This window comes from Ostrinia nubilalis, chromosome 3 (assembly GCF_963855985.1).
Source record: "Ostrinia nubilalis chromosome 3, ilOstNubi1.1, whole genome shotgun sequence".
Classification (NCBI taxonomy): Eukaryota; Metazoa; Arthropoda; class Insecta; order Lepidoptera; family Crambidae; genus Ostrinia; species Ostrinia nubilalis.
In genome coordinates, this window is record NC_087090.1 from 7,428,575 (window position 1) to 7,451,262 (window position 22,688).

At 35.8% G+C, this 22,688-nt stretch overlaps 1 protein-coding gene across 1 annotated transcript; it reads right to left on the bottom strand.

Annotated features, from left to right (window-relative positions):
• Positions 1-4,296: 4,296 nt before the first annotated feature.
• On the bottom strand, positions 4,297-19,098 carry LOC135087801 (probable nuclear hormone receptor HR38). Its single transcript, XM_063982595.1, has 4 exons — positions 18,712-19,098; positions 9,110-9,186; positions 7,121-8,552; positions 4,297-6,941 (listed from the first exon to the last, which is right to left on the bottom strand). The coding sequence occupies exons 1-4, from the start codon at positions 18,773-18,775 to the stop codon at positions 6,685-6,687; spliced, it is 1,830 nt and encodes a 609-aa protein (XP_063838665.1). The 5' UTR covers positions 18,776-19,098; the 3' UTR covers positions 4,297-6,684.
• Between the last annotated feature and the right edge of the window lie 3,590 nt (positions 19,099-22,688).

A 22,688-nucleotide genomic window follows, 5' to 3' on the forward strand; every position in this document is an offset into this window, starting at 1 on the left:
CGGAAAAAAAATATCGATATTTATCGTATCGATATTTTTCAAATATATCGATATATATCGCCCAAGAAATATCGATATTTCGATATATCGATATTTTTTGCCCAATTTGCAATTATTTATAAAAATGGCCAAAATTATCTAAATTTTAAAGAAAATACATGTCGCTGTTTCAACTCAAGTTGTAATATTTCAATTTATTTTTTCGAATGAGCAATTAAACATTGACAAAAAAACATTATTCAAACCAGTATTTGTCTGATATTGACATCAGGAGCACTCTTTTTTTGATGTGTTCTCCTGTAAGTCTGCTCCTATCATTTGGCACAGCCAAATTTACCACTGAAGCTACCCTTTCAGATGACACTGAAGATGCCTGACATATCAAATATTTAAGAGCAATATCCGAGAGAACCATTTAAGAGCAATAGCAGAGCTTTAAAAATATTAAAATATATCGATTTTGATATCTGAAAATAAATATCGAAAATTGATATATCGTCGGAAAAAATATCGCTAATTTATATCGATATTTTTCTGAAAAAATATCGATATTTTGATATATCGATATTTTTTACCCAATCCTACCACCAGACAACGGATAAAATATTTATGTCAATACTAGCTGACCCGACGACCTTCGTATCGCATGTATGTTCACCAAAAATAACGTACGATTCTAATGGTGAAATAATTTTTCAAATCAGTCCAGTAGTTTAAAACCTTCAAAATAAACAGACCATCAAATCTTTCCTCTTTATTATTAGTGTAGACTCATCTTAATATAATAATATAAGAAGAACGGTCATCTGTGACCCAGACCCGACAGAAACGAGACATACCTCAGTTTTTTTGTCATGTCTTAATTAGTTAAATTATATATTTTTTATATTCGAAATCTATGTATAAACACCAAAATATTACCCTTTGTTTTTGTTCAGGCGTTATACAAAAACTAATACAAAATGCCTATTTATCACCAAAATTGGTAAATGTATGTACTTAAATGTCTATTACAGCTGCTATGGAATGTATCTAGGTGACCTGGAGATACAGCCGGATTATACAGGGTGGAAAAAATAATAAGTTACAAAATCCAAAAATTCAATGTTACCGTCTTCCATAATCTGTACCTTATTGTTGGTACCATTTGAAAGAGCTCGTGAAGCACTTTCAGAATCAGTAACTAGTTTTTAGATATCTTGTATAGTTTAGAAATAATCGAGTGAGATCACTTATCGTTCCAAATGTAGGTATAACCACCCTGTATAATCCGGTTGTATCTCCAGGTCACCTAGATATATTCCATAGCAGCTGTATTAGACATTTAGGTACATACATTTACCAATTTTGGTGATAAATAAGCATTTTGTATTAGTTTTTGAATAACGCCTGAACAAAAACAAAGGGTAATATTTTGGTGTTATACATAGATTTCGAATATAAAAAATATATAATTTAACTAATTAAGACATGACAAAAAAACTGAGGTATGTCTCGTTTCTGTCGGGTCTGGGTTTTTTTTGTATGGGGCGTGACCGTTCTTCTTTCGCTTTAGTAATATTAGTTTCATACATTTTAATTTTGCAACCTAGGTATGTGGGAATCAAATCCGAGGTGTCCGAGGCCTCTGGCTGAAATAATAGTCCGGTACGCGAACCACTTGACGAACCACGACATCCTAAAAGTAGCAGGGAAGCGCTGGACGCAAGCCGCTACCAATCGATCAACATGGAAAGCATTGGGGGAGGCCTATGTTCAGCAGTGGACGTCCTATGGCTGAAATGATGATGATTATGATGATGACGCGAACCACGCCAAATGGTGTAGACTCTAGGTAATCTAATCTGAAATTTTAATTATTAGGTATTCAATTATAATTTTTACTAATAAAATATTAAAAACGTGTAAAAATAAAATATCGTACAAGTAACACTAACGCACGTATTAAGTAAGTTTTAAACACGTAGCACGAGCTAGAAGACAGCTGGCGTAGCATAATCTCGTACATATGCACGTAGCATTCAATATTTCTAGGGGGTTGGTAGAGAGCCTAGAATCTATGTATACTCACTTAGTGGACACCAAAGTGAGTATAGATTCTAGGCTCTCTCTCATCCGCGACGTTTTCGCCGCGAGCACGCGGCGTGTTCGCTGCGTGGCCGCTCCGCTTTGAAAACGCTTGTAATGCGCCAGTGTGGAAGGGCCCTTATAGCATAGCCGGGTTTCCTATGTGATGCCTCTCATTTGTGAATCGATTGTCGTACTTAACGTGTCCATGGCAAAGAGGTGGATAGACTCGTTTACAGTGTTAGTCTTTGCCAGGAAAGGCTGGAGAGCCCTGTGCTTGCATTATCACTATTTTCGTAAATTCAGACTGAGCTTCCTGAAATGCCCCCTCCTCAAGCAGCTTGAGTCAGCTTTGTCGGGCGGCGCAAATACAAGTTACGATTGAACGTATTTAAATGTTAGCCTCAGTTGCCCCATCCCCATCTTATTAACTTTATCCGTAACTATAACTATAACCGGTGTTTTTGTATGGAGTTTGACAGACTTGACGTTTGTTATAATAAAGGAAGATGGTGCACAACATTACAGGGTGTTAGGTAAATGGGTTTACCTACTCGCATATAGCCGGCCGACTACTACTACTACTAGCCCATGTTAGCATGTGCTAGTGTCGGCTTATAAACCCATTTACAAAACCCTGTATGATATTTGTGTCGCTTAACTTCAAACTCGGATAAATCCACTCTACCCTGTTCGGAGATATTTAATAAAAAGTGTTTATAGTCTTATTTTCATGAATTAAAAGGCAGTTTTTTTTTATTATGTCACTACTATTGAAGAAAATGATCCTGTTTATTCATTTCAGTATTTAAATCACGCATTCTCCCAAAAATTTAATATTTAGTTTGGATTTACCTTCATTTGATATAATGGAATGCAATTTATCCAAGTTTGAAAAAACGCAATGCGGATTTATCTAATTTTGATTTAATAGATTCGGATTTATCTAGTTATGAAAAAACACGATTAGAGCTAGGGATGTGGTAGCACATGTGGTAGTGACGAAATCACGGTATACCTACCATCGACAGTCAAATTAGTAGCAACAAACTGAATAGAATAATAAAACAAAATAAGAAAATCTAGTTTTTATTTTATAAAAATAGGAAGTACCCAATTTAATAATTTTAAACAAAATTCAATATTTCTTCAGTCATCTTCTTCAATTTCTTCTTCGTGAATTGGTCGCCCAATCACATTTTCAATATTAAGCATTTTTTATAATATTTCAATTCCACCAACAATGCCCATTATGCCCAATTGGCTAAAGTGCGTTTCCAGCCCCTAACTTAAAGGAAAAAAAATGTTAGTTTATAATAAATCATTTAAATAGATCAATATTTTATTTCACATAATTACACTTACAAATTTATTATATTTAGCAAAAAACTGCAAAACATATCCAGACGACCCAACTCCACAAAGCACGTCTTACCTATATTCTAAAACTTACATGATCATACCTACACAAATTTGATCGGAGAAAGAAATGTACTCAATATTAGGTATATCATAAACATACTTATGTCCAAAATATTCTGTAACAATAGAAGGACTCATATAATAATCGAAAACGGTTAACACAACACTAGTGCCAACTCTAAATTCCAAACGACGCACAGGGATAGGTATTTCAAATTTACCGAGTTTTCGCTCTTTCCTCTTTCTTATGGCGAACTTTTATATTAAGCCGCTTGCGGGCTTTAGTTGGTGACACAATTTTAATATAATTATCCATGGGAACTGTCTGAATATCGCAAAGAAACGATAAAAAGCGGGAGCGCATGGTGCCACTGGTCGCTGAGTTTTCGTCAACTGGCGGCCATGTTGAAGAAACGCAATTACCTGATTGGCTCTCATGGACTTAGCTACGTTTGAAAAAAAATGTCTCATGGATCTATCTGTCTTAGATAAAATATTACGACTTTAACGGCTTATTTCTCAAGAACCACGCTGATTTATACACGACTGATAAAAATGTTTAAAACATATTTTTTTTCTCTTTGATTTGACACCAAAATCTCAAAAAATCTTAGAATTGGATTTATCCGAGTTTGAAGTTAAGCGACTCATTTCACCTCGAACAAGTTACTATGAGTGTTCTTAGCCAAAGCATACAAAGTTACTTTAACTTGTTCGTGAATTAGTGAAATAATAGAATGCTAAGAGAAGATGTAGTATACTCGTAGTTCAAAGGCAGTTTTATAAAGGTATTAATAAAAAGTAAAATAAAATTCAATTGACGCATTTGCGACAGTATATTTTGACGAAATATTTACAAAGAAAAAAGTGTAACATTATAACAAAAGCATATCGATCTATTCGATAAAAGAAATGCAGTTTATTAATAGTCCCGGAAGGTAACATCATTTACCATGGTGTTTAACAAGAATATATTATTAGTAATTTAAGACAGTAGGTACTTATCACAACAGTAAATTTAATGCTTTACAATTCTCTTCAAGTTAACAAAGGTTGTGTCACAATAATCTAAAAAAAAAAATAGGTACAGTTTGTTTTATAATTCAAGTTGTCAAAACTATTTTTAACGTAATAATTGTTAACTATGAAATGTTTCTTTGTACTAAATTATAAGTAGGTACCTACTAATATTCACTCTCGAAACTTGAAGAGAAGTTTATTTATCTTATTGCTTAAGGGTAGATAGGGTACACTTAATGAAGTTTCATTTACATCAGTGTTAAATGGTAAAAAATACATTACTTATATTTTAACTGAGTAACCATCGAATTTATTAGACAGAGTTTTTAAAATTTAATATAGTATGTAGTGAAAATGACTGGTTCAAAATTGTTACTGGGATACAGCATCTAATAAAGCACAACCAAAAAGTAATAGGTAAATTAAGTACATTAGGTACTTATTTGAAAGTTTGCCGCCTTATTTAACGACAGATAATAATTTCTTGATTATCACTTATAAATCTATAAAATTATCTAACATAAAGGATTTCTGGCTTTCGAGTAAAAAGTCCAGCATTTTATAATAGTATTATCAAAATATTACCAATTTCGTACAAAATTACTTAAATACCAATATTCGCGTCTAATAAGATATATTAAGATATAATCTTTATTGATTAATACAATACAATATATAATTCTAGACGTTATCACGTTGCAATGAGAAAATATTTGTGGTAAAATTCAAATATTTTACAAATATCTTGTTTTTTGTGTCAGCTTTACGACTTTTTAAGAGGCAAGTGTAACATAAATTAACTTTGCTTGGATAAGGCATGTTAAATTTTATTCTATGAAAATAGAATGTAGTGATGCTATTTGAAAACATGATATAGTTACTTACTGAGGCTGGGGCACACCTAACTACTTGTCTTGTTTAGTTTCTGAAAGGTTAATGGACGGCTTCAATGATTTTGTAGTCTAAAATATGCAGACCGGATTAAGCGACCACTTGTAATTACTACTACTTAATGTTTCACATATCTCAAACAGTTAAATGTTATTCCTAAGTTTGTAACAATGTAGATTTTTAATTACGTCTGCTGAAGCAGGCTTTTGAGGGTTTTATAGTCATTATTTATTTTAATAAATCTACACTTTTTAACGCTAGTTTTCATTGGTCCAGCGTAAGAAGTCTAAGTCATTTAATCACAATCTATAATCTCAATGATTTGCTTAAATACGAATCACTTTATTTTGTTGGTACAAAAAGTAATTTTACTTATCCAATTACATAATGTATTTAATTTAAACAATCCACTCCAATTTATTAAATTTTATTGATTGTTCATCTATGAGCAGAAGAAGACAAAAATAAAATAAATAAATAAAAGGAACAGTGATATGTTTTTTTTATATCAATCACAATACATATATAATATGTTTGCGAATAGTGATAAGTATGCATCTACATTAATCTATCTAAGTAGAAAGGTACTCTTTAAGACACGTTGGGTTTAGTAGTCATATTAGTCATGCTGAACTTTTTCTCTTGCCTTATTGTAACAAATTCCTATTCCGTCCTAGCGTCTAAAATTATTTATAAAATAATTTAAACCTAAAGGTAACTTCCAACATTATCTGTTTGGACACTCGTAAGTACTTAGAATAGCGCGCTACTGCGGTATGGCGCCGATATCTAGGTACCTATGAAAGGACATCAAATGCCTTAATCTTGCCTTATACTACATATAAAAGCTCGGAGTCTACGAGCCACATTTAACATTTCTAAGTCTTGTGACTAGATTTCCCTTAATTAAATAATACACAAGTAAATAACATAGGAATATTTGTACGACAAGATGCCATTGATCACGAGCGGTAACTCAAATGCAGACTAAATACACAACATTATAAGATTAAACGAAATCACACCCAAAATTCGACGAATACCTATGTTTATAATAAATTAAGTTTATTATAGGGCTTACGCAATAAGATTGTCTTCTTTGCTTAAATTATTAAACCATACCTACTTAACACCGATTCCGTGGGAGATCGTATCTTTTAGAAAGTCCAACTAGTCTATAGAAAAATATTGAATATTCTAAACACTTATAAGTAACGGAGTCGGTTCTAAACATCGAAGGAGAATGCATACGAAGGCGGGAGTGGTCCTCGGGAGATGGGTGGCCTAGAAGGGGAGGCTGGCGCGGAACATGTTTTCGATGAGGGGCGGGGCGGGCACGAGGTCCTCGAGCTTGAGGTAGAAGATGCGCTGCAGGCCCTGCACGGACAGCGAGCGCAGCTCCGGCAGCGCGCCCAGCACGCGGCTGAAGTGCGGCGCGCCGCCCGCGCTGGCGCCGCCGCTCGGCATGTGCGCGCGCAGGCAGCCGATGATCTTCATCTGCAGCTGCTCCACCCGGTGCGGCTCTTTCAAACCGTGCCGTTCTGGAAACAAAGAAAAGCTCTCGTTAATTTCTTGTTACATTAAGCTTTTTTTGTAAAAAGTTATTAGGCTAAAGTTTAGCCGCTAAACTTTTCGTATCTTTACTGGCGTTTTATTATTTTTATTTATGGTTTCTGTTAAATTATTATAATTTGAAATCAAGAAGGATACTCCTACATACCTGTTATCAAAGTCAGAGCGCAGAGACAAGCGAATGTAGAGATATCGATGTCCATTGAATGCAGTGTGTTGCTGAAGTCGAGTACAGCGTGAAGCCAGTCTCCAAAAGAGCGTTGGCACTGTCTCTTGTCAAGCACCACGCCGTTGCAGAAGGTGAGCTTGGTATCCTCGGGCCGCGTGCGGTACGCCAGCCGAAGGACAAATAATTCGAGCCTGGCAGATGCAAACAATTGTTCACGGTCCTCGGGGCACAGTTCTCCATAACCGGGAACTTTTTCTGCGAATACTTTGATCATATCAATAGATGTCGTTAGCAACGAGTAGAATTGCTGAATTACTTCCAAGTCCGACATCGGTGGTTCCATTGGGTTCGGTTCCCTATATTGCGAATAGTCCAAATTAGCAAAATCGGGCGATGTGTCCACATGCGCTCTTACTAGAGCCGTGATTAAAGAAATCGGCGGACTCGGCGGGGACTCCTGAGGGCATTTCGGTTTAGATGGTAATCTGCCTCGTCTTCCTTTCAATGAGTCAGTTCTGACCACTTCTTTGACCATTCCGACCACCAAACATTTCTGGAATCGGCAGAATTGGCATCTGTTTCGTCTTCTTTTGTCGACAGGGCAAGATTTTTCGGCTAAACATACATACTTCGATCCTTTCTGCACGGTTCTCTTGAAGAATCCCTTGCAACCCTCACAGGTTCGAACACCGTAGTGTTGGCAAGCAGCAGTGTCACCGCAGACAGCGCACAGCTGGCTCGGCGAGGAAGGAGCAGCGCGGGGGCCTCCGACGTCGGCGGGCGCTCCGCCGGGCGAGCTCGAGGCCGAACTCGGCGCTGACGCCTGCATGCAATGCACTCGGCCTCCATGCAGCTTGGGACTTTCATTAGAACTACTAGACTCAGATCGTTGCACTGGTAAAGAAGCTCGCCTTTGCCGTGAACTTTGATCGGTAGTTATATGCAAATCGACGGAACTAGGGAAGGGAGGCAGTGAGTACGAATCCTGATTATGCGTCACTCCTCCGGAATCAAACGTAGGACTGCAGGGCTGGGCGGGCGCGTAGTAAGGTGACGGTACATAGGGTATTGTCGGTTGATGATACGGGTATAACAGTTGAGTTGAAGTGTGGCCTTGATGAGAGTAAGCGCTAACGTTGTAGCAATCTTCGTCCATTTTTATTCCAAATTCAGTAACTTCTTGCTTAGGATAACGAACTGAGTAAGTTTCTTCGAAACTGGGCAGCGCAGGGCCGAGGGTAGGTGATGAGGGATCACTGACAGGAGTCGTGCGTTGCGACTTTACTTCAGGCGGAACGGGAGCGTGAAATTCTACGTCTGGGAATGGATCGAGATTTTCTTCCAAGATTTCTGACGAGTCGTCTTGGTATTGCGGCGACAGTAGATCAGTGAAGGACGAACCGTAGTTGCTCTGTAACAAAAAAAAATATCGATCGATATTGGAGGCGTCACATCGGTAGGCGGTGGACTGTAGACAGGGGCGGCCTCGACGCACCAATGGCGTGTTTTTTGTCTCTACCTACTTAACGATGCTTTCATGACTCGCTTTATCGACTGCTCACTTGTCATTCAAATTGTGCAGGTGTTCTAATTATTTAGTATCCTATTCAATACTTGACGGCACATGCTTAACTAACACCAAAAAGCGTGATTTAAATTAATCAAATTGGGAAATGTATTAATGCTTTTCGATAGAACTTTTTTAAAGTTCAACAAAGTTAGTTACATATGCGTCTAAGCTTATGATGCATTATTTAAATATTTATAAATTTCCATATAGATTGAATGTTAAATGCCACATAATTATCATTAGATTTTATATAAATCTATTTTTAGAAACATTTAATGACGCAGGGGTGTTTTGAATAATTAAATAGAGATCGTACATGTTTCATTTTTTAAATAAATTAGATTATAAGGTATAACTATTTGGGGTGAACTTATGATAAAATAAAGTAAAGTACTCACGTGTGTCTGCAGCAGTAGCATGCTGGAGGCGTTGGACGTATAAGCGCTTGGCGAGCGCGGCTCTATGGCGCTCGGCCCTGCAACAAACGAAAAATTCCATTGTAGCAACGACAACACAGTCAGCCTAGCCTCACGATACTATTTTTCCGTGTTATTAGAGGCAATCGGACGATACAATATTCATAGGCAAGTGAAGTTGAGTTACAGCGCGGGAGGGTGGATTGTGAATGCGCGAGGAAATGGCTACTCGTGGAACTGACGCCGTCGTCCTTTGAACTATCACGCTACATAACCCATGCATCTTTTATATTTACCCTCGGCGAACATACTTTGGTTCTTCCTTCACCCAACACGTTTATTGACCAATCGATAATAATCTCGCGACTGTTCTAGGTGTCTGTCTATTGCTACCCTTCCTTCACAAGTGACGACGGGAAAGAAAGGTCTTCTAATTTATACTGCAGTTATACCCACCGAATATTGGCGTTTTGAATACATCGTGTAACGGTGCTTGATTCGCCACGCCCCGAAAATTGAAATCTATATACACCTAATCTATTTGTACTAGAGACACTATAGAATCATAAATGAGCACACAATGGATCTTCACCCTTATATCTTGGGGCTTGAATATAATTTTGGATTGCACCAAACTATGAAAATTTTTAGGGCGAAAAGGCGATGGATCCCTTGGGAGGTTATGAAATCAGTGGCATTTGCAGAGTCTATTATGTTAAGAACCATTAATTCCAGCCTTATTAAGCTATGAACAAAACAGTGTGGAAGCTTTTGTTTGGTTTTTTTTTTTAAATTTCTCAGTGATAGGTATCTTTATTTGGTAATTTTTTTAAATTATCTAACTAAAAATAATATTAAAATCTATATAATGTTTTTATTTTAGTAGTGATTTCTTAAAAAATACCTTAATTGAGATAGGTAATTTGTAAGTATGCACTACGAATATTCGTAAATAAATCGATAGGAAGTTTTCTTGGAATATGACAACCGCTTTATACGCATAGGTACTAACAGGTAATATCAATGCATACGTAATATTAGGCAGGTTTTAAATAAACACGAATGTTTGTTTTTGTGACGTACAGTTAGCAGTTTTAGGATTCCTAATTCCGTGTCAATAACCTTTCAACTCTCACTTTTTAGAGTTTATTCTTATTTGCTAGATAGGCACTTCAGCCATGTCAACAGTTTTATGCTTTTTTAGAAATTTTTCACTATTACCTGATAATTACACAGGTATTGCGATTGCATTAATTTGCAGCTTAAGCGTCAAAAATAACAGACTATATTAACTTAACACGTTTATAAAAATCCTTTTTGGAATTACCGTCATGGTGGAAGAATTTTGCCCTAGTCGCTACTATAGTGATAACAATTTTCAGTAGAAATACAATAGAGCGCAGTATATTAACCTGAAGTAGTGGGACTTATAGGTACCACATTATAACGAAAAGAAAACGATTACTTAAGCTTAACCTGCCCTGAAAACTGCTTAGTGATTATCATTCTCCAGTTTATGATTGATTATTATGTAGTTTTAACTTATTTAATACCGGTTTGTATTGTTACAGGTTAGTTTATGGATAGACTTCTGCCAAATAATATACAGGAGGAACTCGCGAAAGTATAAATTGTATTTTTTATTTAGATACGAGAGCTTTTCAAATGTATTTTCAATTAAAAATCCACACGTTCTTTGTAAACGGCTTGAGTGTATTTTGTATAAGTAATAGTAATACGAGTAGGTATGTTAATATTAAGTATAGTGAGTACAGAATCATGTTATTAATTATATCTAATTTGTTGCAAAATTGCAACTTAAGATGTCAGTTATATGTCGTCGCCCGTACAAAAATTACGTACTTCAAAGTAAGTATTTTTTACACACGTATACATGAATAATATAATTTAACTAATGTAATGTAGAGTGGCTAGTTATATCGACAATCTAAATTAATGTTTTTGGACAACGAACAATTTACTATTTATCAAAACTATAGTAGCTCAAGACCTATAACTCCAAGCTTTCAATATCGGGCCCAGTCCGCGGGCATTGAATGAAAATATGTATAATCTCAATTTAGAAACCGGGCCTATATTTCAAATTAATTTGTACCTAATGTTAAATGGACCTTGACCTTGAATTCCCCACTGATTACTAAGCAGATCGCAACCAAGTTATGTATATTTGAATGAGCTTTCAACACTTTTCCCTCTAGATATCACAATGAAAATGAGACTATCGTCAATTTTTACAAGCTTTATATTGACTTCACTTGTTAGTATGTGTGGGACAAATCTTGCAACTGAATTTAAGACCAGTTCTCCTCAACCGATTGAGCTGAAATTTGGTATACTTATGTAAGTACGATGACAATGCAATGTTATGGTACCATTGAGCTGGTCTGATGATGGAGTCAGGAGGTGGCCATAGGAACTCCTAAACGAAACGGCGGAATCTCATCGAGTTTGGGTTCGTTGGGTTTGTCTTTTTAAACACTTTAGTGCTAGATGATCTCCAGGGCTCTGAGATTGAGATACAACTAAAAAGTGTAAAATAAAATTATAATAAAAAAAACTTTTTTAAAAACAAGCTTTATTCTGAAATGCAGTTGTACTAAAACGAAAAAAATAATTGTATGCTAGGTTCAAATTCATAATTTCGAAAGCTTGTAGCGCAAATAGAAAAAAAGAAGAATAAATTCCATGCGCGATACAAGCTTTCGAAATTATGAATTTGAACCTAGCATACAATTATTTTTTTCGTTTTAGTACAACTGCATTTCAGAATAAAGCTTGTTTTTAAAAAAGTTTTTTTTTTATTACTTCAACATGTGCATTCTTTGCAAGCCTTTCTGAGCCTTTGTATGTAACATCATATCAACATTACACATATTTTGAACTGTACCTCTAGTACGAAAAACTTTCGAGTTCGTTTCGTTGCGTATTCAAAGTGTCATCGAAAAATTTTGTATGAAAAATTAAACAGCGCCCCCTAGGGCGGCTATAATATAGGGGGCGCTGTTTAATTTTTCATACAAAATTTTTCGATGACACTTTGAATACGCAACGAAACGAACTCGAAAGTTTTTCCTACTAGAGGTACTGCTTCATAATCTTTAATACTAATGACATGTTGTGTCCTGTACCTATACATTTTCCAAAATTCACTGGTAAAGGTTGATTATTTTTTATTGATTGTAAATATGTAACTGACAACAGACTTTTCATATAAAATTTATTGAATTTTCATATAAAAGTTTAATCGTTTCCGCGCATAAGCCCATTGATGGCTGTCACAAGGTGCAGACAATTTTTTTCATGCAAAACGAAATATATGAAAAAGCTCATGCAACTTGCAACCATTACTACTTATTTACTTAAATCGCGAAATGATGGTGAAACTTATTGCAATCTTTATAAAATACGTTCTATAATCTGCATAGATTAAAGTTATGAACGTGTTACTGAAAAGTAGAAGCTTTTTATTTGACAGATTCCGATGGTGGTTCGCATAAAAAGCTATTTGTAAAGTGAGTATAGTTGTACTTATTTATCTACGAGTATATTAATTTGTTATCTATCTAGTCAATTGGTGTAAAATAATATTTAACTACTTTTAAATATAATAAAAAATACTTGAATAGGTATATTTGAAAGTTATGATTTTCAGTTCTCTTTTAATAACTAATTGCACAGATAATAATGTATGTAAGCTAAATAAGTTCAGAAAACTAATTTTTCAGACGTTAATTATATTGACTGACTATGTTACAAATGAGACTAATTTCGCTCAAAAACAAGTCAAAATAAAATGTAAGTATAACAAAATGAATATTGTCTGTTTGGACAAAATTGTAATTACAAAGTCAAATGTAGAGTCACTTTAATTAAAAAGATAGTAGCTATCTATTTAAAGTGACTCTACATTTGACTTTATGTATTAAATAGAAATTAAGACTGTAGTCAATAGTTACAGTTTCAAGGTCTTGTTATAGTAGGTACTAATTGTCTTAAATATTTTAATTTTTGTATTTATAACAAAGTATTATTAAAATGAACACAGCTTAAATCGCTGAAAATCAACTAACCTGATATACTTTTGATGACGAAATATACCGAGCGGCTTATATTCTTTCTTAGGCTGAGTTGCACCACCTAATTTTAACTATAACGATAACCAGTGCTTATAACGATAACCAGTGCTTTTTGTATGGAGTTAGACAGATTTTTGACGTTTATCAAAGTTAAAGTAAGATGGTGCAACCCAGTTAACTTTAACAAATATTGGTACCATTTTCCATACTAATATTAGGAGAGGAAAGATTTGATTATTTGTAATGAATACTAATAGGCTCCGAAACCATTGGACCGATTCGAAAAAATCTTTCACATTATTATTTCTGATGAACATAGGCGGTACGAAATTCGCCTGGTCACCTAGTTACACAAATAACTTTACATATGAATTATTATTTAATATATTTTTTTAAACTAGATAATAGAGTTATATAATAATAAGAAACACGCATGTCATAAGCTGCGTTATGAACCTAAAAACGGTATAATAAAACCATTTTACCAGCATGTGTTTTGAATAAAATAAAATTATAGTCAACCGCAACACCTTGAATGTTAATAATAGTATTAATTAACATTAATTTAGGATTTGAATATAGCCTAATCAATACTACCTACTCGGCGCTTAAATTTTCAGAGAGCTTTTATTCGTTTGAATATTTATGAACAATATAAATAGTTTTTAAAGGTTTTATTAAGTTACTTGGACATTAAAATAAAATATAGTCCTGAAAAGATGCCTCAGTCTGAAAATGATAAGACGACAGACGACATCTACTGTGAGTCAGGAAAGCTACGTTTTAAAAGCTCCCTTGCCTTTCACCGTTGCTACCTCGCCACCCTCAATACAGAACCCTTATAACTCCGCGAGACGGTTTGTTCGTTCCGTAACTTTCAGTTAGATGGCGCGCGTATGAATCAAGTATTGATTGCATGGTTCATGGTTAATTACGCTTTATCTTTAGATAGTAGGTATATCGTGCAATGGCGTTAGAGCTTTCCCAGTCTGTGACGTATTGGAGCGTGTCTGCGTAATGCGCGCGTAAACAAGGCAGTGACGAGGTTCGCGTTAACGTAACAATTGACAGCTTACCGGCGTCTGACTAACGTCATTCGTGACGAAGCATTTAATGAGGTATTAAGCTTTGTAATCGTGATATAATCTTATCAAACGAGACATCTATGCACGTGTGGCAGGGGATTTCTCTTATTACGTTAGCGAAAAAGGTACTAGTTCTTGGACACTTCGAATTGACGAGGGGACTTTATAAAAGTTACTTTACTTAATAGAATCTTTATAGTTTTCAGATTATTTATGACTTTCCAAGAAACTTACATTACATTCCATTACCTATATGTTTTAAAGGACAGAATAAGTTGGTAATATTTGATATTGAATACCTACGAGTAAGACAAGCTTGTTTTTTTTTATATTATACTCATATTATTATGACCAGACCAGAAAAATAAGCAATATTTTGTTAATTACGAGAATGCTCATCTGAAGAAATGCTTGAATAACTACTATTCTTCTGAATTTACTGTTTTTTTACATGTTGGGTTTTTGAATCCAGGTGGAAAACAATTAGCATAGCCACAACAGCACCTGCCATGTTAAGATATTCAAATTTGAATGCAAGATGTAGGCAAAAGCAATCATTCCGTGGTCATATCCTTATGTTCTACATAAGTAATTAATATTTATAATGAAAGCAATTTCTGTTCCAACTTCAGCTTTCAAGTTTATTTTTACGATCACGTGAATGTATTTACGTTATACGTCAGCAAATTTCTTTCGGAAAAATAGATTTGTATTTATCAGCTGTCGGCAATGAAAATACGTGGGTGGGGGGAGTGTTGCCGTGACGTCATCGCGTCTGACGTCACGCCTCCCCTGCCTCTGAATACATATTCGCATAGACAAACCTAAATGTTTCCCAAAATAGCGGCACGTTATCGTTCACATAAATGGATATAGAACATAACACTAAATAGGTTAAGTATACCGTATCGCTAGAACCTTTTAGGGGTATGTTATAAAGCTGAGTACTGGGAAAGAAATTGTACGACATTATGTCCTAAATTGGATCATATTAAGTGTGCTTTTAAACACACCCGGCATAGATCAAATATCTGGTACATACCTCGTAGCACAAATACTACGAGACTTTTACTACGAGATTAAAAAAAAATCTGAAACTGTAGTAGGTAAGTCCTAGATGAAAAGTTTTTAAGCTTACAACATTAAAAGCTTGAAAAAGCTCTTAAAGGAGTGAATCATATTTTACATAGCTAAATGATCATGTAAGTATAATATGTTCGATGTCCGGTCCGTACATAAATACATGATCTATTTATGTAGTTAATAATTCCATATTATCCATAACTTTAATTCAGTCATCAGCATTGTCTTTGTTTTATACTGTATTAAATGATAGAATCTTCATTAATTAGCTAAATGATCATGTATATTTATTAATTAATAAAGATTCTACGATCATAACTATGATCTTAAAAAGTTTTGAGTTGCTTTTTGAATAATTTCTGTGTGATTATTTTATACTTTTATCCGTAGACCTTAGGTGTTCAGTAATGTTTTAAAATGTTGCTCAATCAAATGCTGCACAGTGCTAGCTACAGTGTTGTATTTACTGCAAGCTCCGTGCAAAGTGGGCGTAAGTTAAAAGGAAGTTGGTAGCCGGCTGGGCGGCTGGCAAGGGCGTCCTTGAAATGAATCGCGGTCGATGCGTGACGTAATACGTGACGTCACAGGCGGCGCGGGCCCGCCGTTGTCCGGCGCCTCACTCACCCCCTCACCGGCGTTTTGCCGCTAACACCACCCCTCTATTTTTAGACGGTATGACGTAAACGTGCTTTTAAACCGAAAGCGATACAGGCACTGCAAAACACGCCTGAAAACACTCACGTTTTTTCATTCGCCTACGTAAGTTTTTCTTTGAAAACAGCGCGGCCTTTGAGCGTTTCATATCACTGTCATTTTAACATGCGACAATTTTCACAATCGTACGAATATTACTGGAGATATTCTCATACTGATAATTTAGGATTTTTTAATAGGTTCCAAATTCTAGAAGATGTAAAGTGAGATAATAAAAGTTGGCCCTTTATTCGTTCGTTCGTTTAAGCCCTTTTAATGTACCCGATAAAAATAAAAAGAGCAATAAAAATAAAAAGAGCCGTGACAATGATGACGATTCCCGCTGCGTTTATGTAGATACGCAGGATACGCTTAATAGGGCGGGAAGACTGGGCGATCCCTTTTCCACCCGGGGGTGGCGCGTCAGTGAGAGTGACGCGCGGGGTCGCGGCCACCGTGACGTCACGCCAGCTGGTATTGTCGCGTCCTTATCGTTGTCAAAATTCAAATCGTTGCTCTATCATCACTTCAAATCGTGCGTCTATTGTAATCGGCAACTAATTTGACTTCGATCACCTCCAAATATATGTTAAGCTTTTTATTATTCAATCATTATTTGCATATTAGCATCTATAAAAATTTAAGATAAAATAGAGACCAAAAATGGAGTCCTTTCATTTTCACGTTTGTGATGCGTGAACAAACATGGGATGGTCACTATTATAAATTTTAGAAACAAAAGTGAAAGTCCATATTTGAATCCATCGTCGAAGACAGTGAGCCTTTTAGCATTCGTTACCATTGCTTACATTACTTTTAGTGCAGCAGTGTGCAGACTAGTGTCTGTAGTAGTAGGTAAGGTGTTTGTATCGACATATCGAGATCATACGTGATGCGATATAATGTTGTAGATCGGTAATTTGCAGAGGCTCGCATCTCGGCAGGTGCAACGTCTGCCGGTTGCGACAACCGATTGGGCAAGTGGCAGGCAGTTCGGGTGAGGCCATCGGCTCCGGAGACCGGAGGCGACATAAATATCCCACATTATGGTCGCAGACATTACCTAACTCGAAGTGAAACAAATCCAAAGACGATTTGACTTGTCGACTAATAGCGATTTTCGTATGAAGAAGGTGCCGCTGTCTATGTATGTACATTATGGTGATGAGCTTAAGACAAGCCCGATACATCTATCTATACGTTTAATTTATGCAGTTAGCCGAAGCGGTGTGTATCATCTTCGACCGGTCTAACGGGTGTTGAAATATTTCACCATGTTCTTATTAGTGGTCTACTTGACTTCCATCACTTTATTGGATTCAATTAGCGGCTTTTACACGTAATAAAGGTTTTTTGTATCTGTCATTCTTCAAAATGACAACATAATTATTTAAAATTATTTCTTGTGACTTTAATTAATGTTTGATTAAATAACTACTTAGATATGTTTATATTAGTAGCAAGTAATAAATAACTTATTGTTTATTATTTTTATTTATATTCTTCACGTTTTCAAAGAAAAATGAATTTTTATGATGCTACGTATCGTATTTAGACTGACACATTGTACAGATATTTAGAAACTCCTACGAATTAAACATTCTGAATTACGTAAAAAACATACAAATAAATATTTATCTGGCCTAACTGGGTGTTTTGTTTAAATTGTGTAGGATATGTTAACATAGATAAATAATTTAAAAGGATTTATTGGTTGACGATGCACTGGAAATCCATATTTTACTAAAGATTTATTATGCCTGTTTGATAAATCAAGATAAAACCATTTTGTTGAGATTTACATACACATTACCTATTAAGTTTTGTAATGTTATTATAAAATGAGTTACATTAGTTCGTTTATTATCTCTTTATTATTAATTTATGTGTGAAGATTGTATAAAAATATAATTGTATATGTATTAATATTTCCAAATGATTAAAGTTATTAATCGTTTTATCTATTATGCCACATTTATGTAGATTTTAAATGGACAAGGATGTGAAGCTTAATAGAATTGTTCAATTTATTATTCAGGCACAAAATGCGATCATCAGTTATTTTAATAAAGTTGAACTAGACAAAGCGCACAATGTTTACCAGGAAGACAAATAAGAATTTGCCAATACTAAATAGGTACGTTAATAATTACGCATAAGCGTATTGTTTGATTATTTTAAGATGGCTTTTGTTTGATAAGTAAATACCGAAACGACAGCTTGTGTTTCATAATTTTGTTAATTACAAGCGTTACTTTATTTTTCCTACAAAGTATTTGAAAGAAAATTCTGTTTACTTTAGAGAATATTTTCATTTTGTACCGAAGAGCTTTCATGATGAAAGTTTACTTTTCATAAAGTTTTGACTTTGAAACTTACTAATAAGTTTTTTTCTAAGTTAGGTAGGTACTTAGTCTTCAATAATTTGCATGGAAATGCCTATTATATTCAATATTAATTAAGGCATTCTTCAGTGCTTTTTAGATTTCTGGCGGGAGGTAAAAAACTAGGATAAGGCTTTTAAAAACTGAAAGTAAACTTAAAAGATAAATGGTAAACAAAATGTATTGAAATCCAAAGTATAACTTAAATAAAATATAAATAAAATAAAAAGGGAGGTACGTACGTGTATTTTGAAAATGTCTAAGGCCGCAGTGTTGGCTGGAGGGCGTCAGCAACGCACCTCGCATTCTAGCCGATGGCCATCGTCACGAGAGTTCCACACAGAGTCTACAACACCCAGAGGTTCTACACAACGAAAGCGAAAATAAACACAGAAGTGACGGAGCGCGTATCGTCGTGCGGGCGCTGACCTGGCGCAGGCTTGGCGGGGTCCAGCGAGGAGTCGAGAGGCTCCAGGTTCAGACCGAGGCACGCGCCCGAAAGTCCCAGCTCGCTCAGCAGGATCCTCATGCGGCCGAGCACATTCCACTCACTGCACGCGCACTCACTCACTCGGTAGGTTGTAGTGGATCGCGAGAAGGTGCGCGGAGGTACACGCTTGTGAACGGTCGGTGCGTTACTGAGGCCGCCGCCGCCGAGGCTGGTGGCTATATCGCGGCGTATGACGTCACGGGCGCGACGTCACGACGGCGACGTCATTAACGGTACCTCCCACGGCCCGCCCGCGGCCGCCGCGCCGCCCGCCCGAGCCTGCTAACGGCACCGCTAGTACGGCCGAGCTTTCATAAACCCGCGCCGCCCGCGCCCGACCGCCGACCGAGCACGCTTTCCACGGCCAGCCGAACATCACCCCGTACCCCTTGTTATACCATCTGTGAATTTTCACACTAATTCATCATTCAAAGGATATTTTTCGTTCTTAAAGAATTAAAGATGTTTGGGTTTACGAAAAAAATACGTTATTTTATCTTTACTCCTTTAAATTTTTAATGAAGTGTAAAGTAATCACAAATGATTTTGTATTTATATTGACAAGGCAAAATTATACAAATATTATAGTAAATTTTATAAGAATGGGACGCAATCGATTATTATACTCATTAGTCAGAGTTTCAGAGCTTTTGTTAAAAATTTCACCACTTAATTAATTGCTTAGGTTTTGAATGAAAAGTTTTCAAATTGTAGGTTCACCTATCTATTTTAGTTGTAAAAAAAAATACATTTATACTTACATTTAACTTCAGAGCTTTTGTGAAAAAGTCTTCCAGAAGTAGGTACCATTTCATGAATTGCTTAGGTTTTGAATGGAAAGTTTTAAAATGGTGGACTTATTTATTTTAAGTAATAGGTATTTATCAATATTAAGCCGATATATCAATAAAATTGTCATTCCTGTTACCTTTTATTTTAAGGAGCTTTAGAAGCTTACAAAATATTTGGCTCTAGCTGAGCCCGTGACTTCTTTCGCGCGCTGAATACTGTTTTTCAGAGATATTTTGTGTGAATTGTTTTACAGAGAGATCAAGCTACATTCTACTTTCATAATGAAATGTAATTTATTGCGATCGTCACCTGAAATAAGTGTTAACCACAGCAAGTGCTGATTGAGTTAAGAAAATACTTTACCTTCTACCTCTTACTTTTTCCACCAAGTCTTATCAGGAAAATTATATCTAATACATAGTAGTACTTTATTTTCAGTTTGGCTGACTGGAGCGACTGGAGGAAAATGCCGAAAGGCATTAAGTTCGTTTTATGTTATCTGTTCTATGTGCATATAAGTTCGAGATAAATAGTAATCTGGTAGCGGGTAGAGTCGCGGGCAAATGCTAACTTACAACTTTTGAGTAAGAAAGTACGTTTATTATTGTTATCGTCTATTATTACGTACCTCGCACACAAATATAGCCTACATTACGCTGACGTCACTATTCTCTTGAGTCTCGAAAGTTATCGTGAAATTATATTTACCCGAAGCGTCACAAAAAGCTTGTTCAGGACGTCATCTGTCAGCTTTGAGAGACTTTATTTCATTAATGGTAACATGCCTATAATTTTTGAATAATATGTATAGTAAATCATTGGGAGAGACCTATGTTCAGTCCTATAGCTAAAATGATGATGATGGAATATAGATAAATGTATGTGTATTTAGAAAAGATATTTATTTTAGTAGTAACTGTTAATTTAAATTAGGTATTTGAATGACGGTTTATACTACTAATATTATAAATGCGAAAGTTTGGATGTCTGGATGTTTGTTACTCTTTCACGCAAAAACTGCTGTACGGATTTTGATGAAACTTTTCAGTATTAATATTATAAATGCGAAAGTTTGGATGTCTGGATGTTTGTTACTATTTCACGCAAAAACTGCTGTACGGATTTTGAAGAAACTTTTTAGTATTATTGTTTATAGCCCAGAATAACATATAGGCTAATTTATGACGACCTATGACAAACTAAATTTTACGCGGGTGATGCCGCGGGCAAAAGCTAGTATTCCATAATGATTTAAGTATTGTTTTACATAAGGTTTGTAGGTACAATAAATAATGTTTATTATAAGCACTACTTAGGTAACAATATATTTTTAGAGTACTGTATCGGTTTTATTAGTACGTTTTGTAGCCTTTTTTTAATAGGCAGGTTTTTATAAGGCTCTGGGGGCACTTTAAAGTGTTAGGCTACCGAACCACTAAAAAAGCTTTCGTAAAATGTCTCGATACGGAGAAAACTTAAAGTTTAAAGAAGTGGCCACGCCTAAGTCTATTTTTAAGAAAACAAATTAATACCGATCAGCAGATTAAGATGAAGTCAACAGTTCAAAAAATAATTTGTTCAACATCAATTCTAACTTTAATTGACTAGCACCGTCCGTCTACGCATTTTATAGTGCGCAAACACTTAGAATTCAGGTGCGTACCGAAATAGTCAGATGTTTTATAAATCGTAGTGCAGACGAATGCAGCGGTGACGCGGCGGCGGCCATCGCGACGCATCGTGCCCCCATTCGGGGCAGACCGCGCGCGTTTCCGCATTGATGCTCGCCGTCGTCACCCAGCAACTCATATAGTGCAGATAATTCGCCAAGACAAGAATCGCAATTTAAATTTCGTCTCTTATCACGGCAGGACGTTTGAGAATCTTAATGCACACAGGAAAATGCGATAAAGCCGGTTACTGCTTCGCCTAATATTTCGAAGATCACGTAGACTTTTTTTAGTAGAAGTCGACATATTTTCATACTAAAAAGTTCTAAAACGTTTATTCATATACGCTACGAATGAAATAAAGCGACTCTATCTTTTCTACATAGTGGGCATAGAGCTTGTACGTAGGTAGATGTCAAGTTATTAATAACTCATTTAAGTAAAAAGCATTTTTTCTAACGTCGTCACGAAAATTCAACCTTCATCCAATTTCAAAGTTTCGCAAAGAATGACGTTATAATATAAACGTAAGGAGCCTGGCAGCCTACGTCATCGGTCGGGTCCTTACAGGTTTATAAATAAATATTGAAAGACAAATTCCTGTTAAGCTTGTATAAAAATATGCAGGTTTCATAAATACCTTGTGTTCCGCTATAAAAAGCCTTTTCGTAAAAGTAGAGGAAAAATGAATGGTGGGGGAGAAAAAACGTCTTCCTCAGGATCGCGTGGGTAGCTGGGAAACCTAATAAGTTACATAACATCGTAAGTCCAGAGGGGGTAGTGGTGTTCAGTGGAGTATCCGCATTGAGTGCGATGCATGTATTTGCGGCTGTTACGATTGGTCGCATGCCCCAGTACTATTTGCTGCTCGCCGCTCGGGCAGCCGTCCAGTTATTCTAATTTTATATAGGTATAATCGATGCCGTCGCATCGTGGCTCGCCGACAAAAGACTTGTCCATCCGTCAAAGGTGAAAACTGACACGACGTAAATAACATTATTGTGTAGGTGATCTGCTAGCTCATACGGTAACGAGGCAATTATACTTTCGATTTCTTGCTTAGTATTCAAAAACCTGCGAAAGTACCTTCTGCATTGGAGTATTCATGTTGTATAATAACTATTGGTAGCTTAAATCGTAAATCATTGAGTTACTTATTTCTTTACATAGGCTAGTTGTTATGATAATCGATACCGGCTGCATATACGAGTACATATAAAAATACATTTTTATTGAACACTCATTCTGTTTTAGATCCGTTATAGTC